The sequence below is a fragment of the Rhamphochromis sp. 'chilingali' genome, assembly GCF_963969265.1.
Source record: "Rhamphochromis sp. 'chilingali' genome assembly, chromosome: 16".
Taxonomy (NCBI): domain Eukaryota; kingdom Metazoa; phylum Chordata; class Actinopteri; order Cichliformes; family Cichlidae; genus Rhamphochromis; species Rhamphochromis sp. 'chilingali'.
The window spans coordinates 30,948,562-30,954,561 of record NC_137943.1 but is presented as its reverse complement, the minus strand read 5'-3'; the positions used below and the strand labels follow the sequence as shown (position 1 = coordinate 30,954,561).

The 6,000-nt window shown below is 39.7% G+C and overlaps 1 protein-coding gene across 1 annotated transcript; it reads right to left on the bottom strand.

The window, feature by feature from the left end:
• Positions 1-360: 360 nt before the first annotated feature.
• Positions 361-2,679, bottom strand: LOC308412390 (tripartite motif-containing protein 16-like). The gene has a single exon (XM_080906709.1). The coding sequence runs from the start codon at positions 2,486-2,488 to the stop codon at positions 830-832; it is 1,659 nt and encodes a 552-aa protein (XP_080762835.1). The 5' UTR covers positions 2,489-2,679; the 3' UTR covers positions 361-829.
• Positions 2,680-6,000: the final 3,321 nt, after the last annotated feature.

Below are 6,000 nucleotides of genomic sequence, written 5' to 3'. Positions count from 1 at the left end.
ATGACACTGCTGTATCACTGGCTTTACTGATTAAAGACCATATCTGAAGGAAATCTTTGAACACAACAGAAAGTGACCTTTTAAACCTGCCACACTGATGCTGCATTCAAGGACCATTAAAAACATTTTAAAGAACTTAAGAACATGAAGAAAATGTGACTTGTTTCTCTGTAATGAAGCTGTTTTAGTGAAGAAAGTTGAAAGGTCACAGAGCGACTGCTGAATCTTCTTCTCTAAACATGAACTCTGAACTTTGTGATGCTTCAGGAGGAAAACTGCTTCAGTTATTCTCTCAGATTAGTTTCATATTTTCTGCATCAGATTTGAGTGAGATCCTGGAATGAAGACAGAAGAAAAGACTTTGTTCAAAGTTTGATTTATAGTCAAACCTTCCAGTTTATTCACACAATAAAACATCAACACAATATATGAATTCATTCATTACAATCACAGTTTTTCCTCATTTGTTTGATGATTTTGACAAAAACAAACACAAACACACACACATGGTCTGCCATACTCATAAAGAGAAATGTCGACATTTTTCAATACAAATATTCCAGAAACATTTAGAGGATAGAGAAGTTTACATTTTCATGTGGAGAAATATTTTAGTAAATCAAAATGATGATGAGCAGTGATAGCCTCCATAAACAGTCACAGGAAAGATCTCCTTTAAAAACTCAGAAACATCAAGAGAACAACTAGAAGATGTGGAGGTACCACCCATAATGTTTGACTGACAGCTGATCTCTGTGCAGAAATGATGGAGAGAAAATAAAATGAAACTAAAACACAGACTTAAACCCACAATATGAAAGACTTCAGTCTATTTCACTTTAATCAACTCAGCATTGTATCCATGATGACAAGGCATCAGTCCAGCATAGAGCGGCTGAGTGAATGTGGTCTGGACTCTGTGGAGGAGAGTCATGGTTTCAGAGACGCTGTAGAAGGACAAAATACCTGCTCTGTGATCCAGGTACACTCCTACTCTGGAGGAACGAGGACCTGAGACAGGAGTTTGGATGTTGTTGTACCGAAATGTATAACTGTTGTTGTTACAATCTAATGACCAAGATTTGTCATTATGTCCAAGCCAACATTCACTCCCACTCCCTGTTCTGCTGATATTCTTGTATGCGACTGCTACATAAACTCCCCCTCTCCACTCCACCTCCCAGTAACAACGTCCAGTCAGACTCTCTCTACTCAGGACCTGCCACGATCCAGTGAATCTGTCTGGATGATCAGAATAAGACTGTTGTTGATTCATTGCTGTTACTTTTCTGTTCCCCTCTGATAATAACAGCAGTTTGTATGCTGTGTTTGGATCCAGTGTGATTTCACATGAATATTTTAAGAATCCAGCTCTGGTCTTTGGCTCTGGTTGTGACAGTAAAACATCCACTTCAGTGACTGTCAGTGAGATGTTTGTCCATTGCTCTCTCAGAATGTCCTGTAGTTTATCTCTGACCTCTGACACAGCTGCTGTCACATCCTCAAAGTAGCTCAGAGGACGGATATTGATGCTGGATGAGTCTGTAGACTCACTGAGTGCTGACAGTGAGGGGTAGTTGTGTAGAAACTGGATGTGATCCTCTGTGTGTGAGAGCTGCTTCAGCTCAGCATCTTTCCTCTTCAGCTCAGTGATCTCCTGCTCCAGCTTCTCCTGAAGCTCTTTGACTCGACTCACTTCAGTTTCCTGCTGGGATCTGATCTGCTGCTTCACATCAGAGCTTCTTTTCTGGATGAGATGGATCAGCTCAGTGAAGATCTTCTCACTGTGCTCCACTGTTTGATCAGCAGACTGATTGATGGCCTCCACCTCCTGTTGAAGCAGCTTCACATCTTTCTCTCTGTCCTGGATTCTCTGCTGGATGTTTTGTCGACTCACCTCCAGCTCTCTCTGCCTCTCAGTCCTTTCTGCTGCAGCTGAGACTGTGTCGTGGCCTTTATGTTCATCCACAGAGCAGAGATAACAGATACTCTGCTGATCAGTACGACAGAACATCTTCATCACCTCATCATGACGAGAGCAGATGTTCTCCTGGAGCTTCTTGGAGGGCTCCACCAGCTTGTGTTTCTTTAACTGAGCCACATCATAATGACGCCGAAGGTGTTTCTCACAGTAAGAGACCAAACACATCAGACAGGACTTGAATGCTTTCATTTTTCTCCCAGTGCAGACATCACAGGCCACATCTTCAGGTCCAGCATAGCAGTGATCAGCAGGAGCAGCTTGGAGTCCAGTCTTCTTCAGCTCCTCCACTAAATCTGCTAACATGGTGTTTTTCTCCAGGACAGGCCTCGCTGTGAAAGTCCTCCGGCACTGAGGGCAGCTGTAGATTTTCTTCTTTTCCTCTTCATCCCAGAAGCTTTTAATACAGTTCATGCAGTAGCTGTGTCCACAGGGAATAGTCACTGGATCCTTCAGTAGATCCAAACAGACTGAACAGCAGAATTTTGTATGATCCATTTGATTCATGTGCTGTGCCGTTTCACCGTCTCTCAGTGACTGTCAGACAGTTTCACTTCCTCTGAACAGAAACAACCTCTGTGCTCTGAAGGGAAACAGATCTCTGCTCTTGTTCACCTCCTACAGGAAATGAGGCTCACCAGCAACTGCATTTACACCATGTTGTTTAGACCCATCCTGATACAGACACATCTGTGAAGGGAGGCACTAAAGAAATATTCTTACAGAGCGACCAAGAGCCAATCAGGTGAAGCAGGGTGTGTTATGTTTGGTTACATCATGCAGTAACAAGTCTGACCCAGGCAAACTGGTTTAACTGGTTTAAACTGTTAAAATTAGTTTCAACTGGGTCAGCCCAGTTTAACTTTTCTTGAGTTATGACAGTCAACACTCAGTGAGTTCATTTTATATTTCAAAAAGTTCAGCAAAGTTTAGGATGCTGTGATGAATAAAAATAAATGACACTTTATATTTTGACATTTTCTAATCTTAGTTCATTCTCACACTTACAGAATGATGCATGGGAACAACTGACTCCACTAAATCAAACCTATGTTCAAATGAAATTATGATCATTAAATAGTAACAAATATTTAAATTTAGCAACAACAAATGCAGATCAGTCCACAGTGTTTACAAAACAAACAAACATTATTTTGTAGTCTTTCCTGTGTACACAGTCACAGTGGAGTTTAAATGAAAGGGGCAGGGATAGCTCAGTAGGTAAAGTGGTCACCCCGTGATCGGAAGGTCGGCGGTTCGAATCCACCTAACGGCTACCCTGAGGTACCCCTGAGCAAGGTACCGTCCCTACACACTGCTCCCCGGGCGCCTGCTTAGTGGGCTGCCCACTGCTTCACTGAGTGAATGGGTCAAATGCAGAGAAAAACAAGTAATTTCCCCATGGGGATCAATAAAGTATCCGTTATTATTATTATTATGAAAACATCAAGATGTGTTTGAAATGAAAACGTTAAAGTTTAATTCAAGGTTTTAGTAAAATTTTGCCTGAACTGTTTAGTAATTTTTCACAAAGTGTCCATGTCAGTAATTCATTCAAATGTATTTTGGTCTTAAACTGATCCAGTAAATGTAACTTTTTCTCACCTACTTAATCGAGTATTTTAGTTGTTTAACTGTCATTATAACTAAACTGAACATCCAAAGCTTTTCTCACTGCAGTTTTGTTGTGCAGTTATAGCAGCACTTTGAATCATCCACAGTTTTATAGAACTGTCTGTTGAATTGTTGTTTTGTTTGGTGCAATGCTTGCTTTTATTTAAATATTGATGATAATTTGATATATTTGATTATTTATTACTGGTGCAAACAATTCATTTCTTCATGGTGCAAATATATAGTAGACTCAGGAGTTTAACTCAGTTTTCTTGGCCTTTGTTTATCGTTTCATTTAAAATCTTAATGGGTAAAGATCATCATAATTACATATGAAATTATATGTACAAATTATATGTTCCATTACACTATTAACAGCACAGATTATACAGCAAACATCAGATTCATGGATGGAGCCAGAGGCTAAATGACTGTTCAGTCCTCTTTAGGAAACGATCTTCATATGACGACAAACACGACAACAATCAGCTGTCAAACTGTACAAGAAGTTCACAGTAATGTAAAAGAAGTTATATCACTTTATTTTTAAATGTACGCACTCAGGGTCAGGACTGAAGACACTGATCGAGAAAATACTCTAAATATAAATATTCACCTAAACATTCAAAATTATTCAATTGCATGAAAAGAAATATGAACTCTCTACAATACTGGCTTCTGATTGGTTGAAAAAGCAGGTGCTGAACTTCAGAAGAGCTAAACCTGCAAAACTGTGTAAAACCAGAGTGGATGCTGCCCTCTGACCTTTCAGAAGTACGATCTTTTTATGAAGACACAGAGGCAGAGTTATTATTCATCACTTTAAAGATGATATTCGTTATCTGTTCTTCACTCGTTGTCTAGTAAAGTCCAGAGAATGAGACACATGATTTCAAAACATACAGCTGCATGTTAGAGATCACAGAGTTCTTCAGTCTTATGAGAACTCATGGAGACTAAATGTCAGACACATCAACAGTAAATGTCGTTCCTCCCCCCGTGAGTTTGTGTCCTCCACACTTGTTTACACAAACATCTGAGGTTTGAACAGTGTGCAAAACCACATGTTAGAAAGCTGCTGAGCTACTGAATACTGGAATATTTCATTCAATATCCCCCCTTCCCTCACTGGACGTCACATCTTCACACTTGGGCCAATCAGGTTGTTGACATTTGATCATCTGATGTCCACCCACACCTCATCTCTCTCTCTCTCTCTCTCTGACTCACAAGATTTAACACAAAGTTTAAACTTTAAAATCACTTCATTACATTTTCTTTGTTATTCTTAACACAGAAAATTCACATTCAAAAACTTAACACAGAATAAAACAGAGTAGCCAGTAGTGGGACATGGTTCCAGCAACTCTGATGGTGACGGCCCGTTTGAAGCTGAAGCTCCGGCACGTGTGTCAAAAAATCAACACACTGCTTCAGAAACGCTGTGCTGAGGCTTGGTTTGACTGAACAGAGTCACGTGATCAATGACGTCTGAAGCTTCATTCAGCACGTCACTGCTTCAGTACCTGATTCAAAGATTTATAAGGAATTGAACCATTGGTGGGATTTGTGCCGTGTTTTGGTGATTTTGTGAGAGCGAATCAGTGTGTGACATAATTATAGACATGGAGCCAGGAAGAGAGGACGCTCTGCCTGTTCCTGAATAAAAACCAGTTCATCAGCATTTCTGCTCCCAGGTCTAAAATGTACATAAGAAATATGATGTACACATAATTATAATGATATAACTTATAGTATATTATATATAAACGTACCAGTCTGCTGGTTAATTACATAATCAGGTGGAAGCAGTGACCTCACAGCACAAGCGTACTCACAACCTATTATAATATTGTGCTTTACATTGTTATATTTAGTGTATTTTTTTATTACTAACAAACTACAAGAAGTCACAATCAACAGGAGAACACACTATGGCACATGTTTACACAAGAACGTTTTATTCATCTAAATTATTTATTATTAAAATCGACATAACAGAATTTTTTTCACGTAAAACAAATACATGTTCAAAGCACCATATCAGCCCGATATCAGACACAACTGTCACGTGACATTAAATTGAAGCTGTCAGTTCATCTCTGCAGAGTGGGCAATCATAGTGAAGCAGTTCATTATAAGCTGTAGATTCAAGCTGCGCTTCATAGTTTTGTCCACCAGATGTCACCAAACAGGACTGTGTTGAAAAGCTTCGAGTAATGAACCGTTTTTCAATCCAAGCTTCAGAAAGCTTCATTTGGACATCAGAGGCCGTCTGATGTTAACTGGCAGCCCTTTATAGACTGCTGCTAATTTACCCTGGAGCCAAACCACTATCTGGGGTTACATACTGAACTAAGCTACACACACATTTCACACACAATCAAGAGAAATCACAGGTAAGA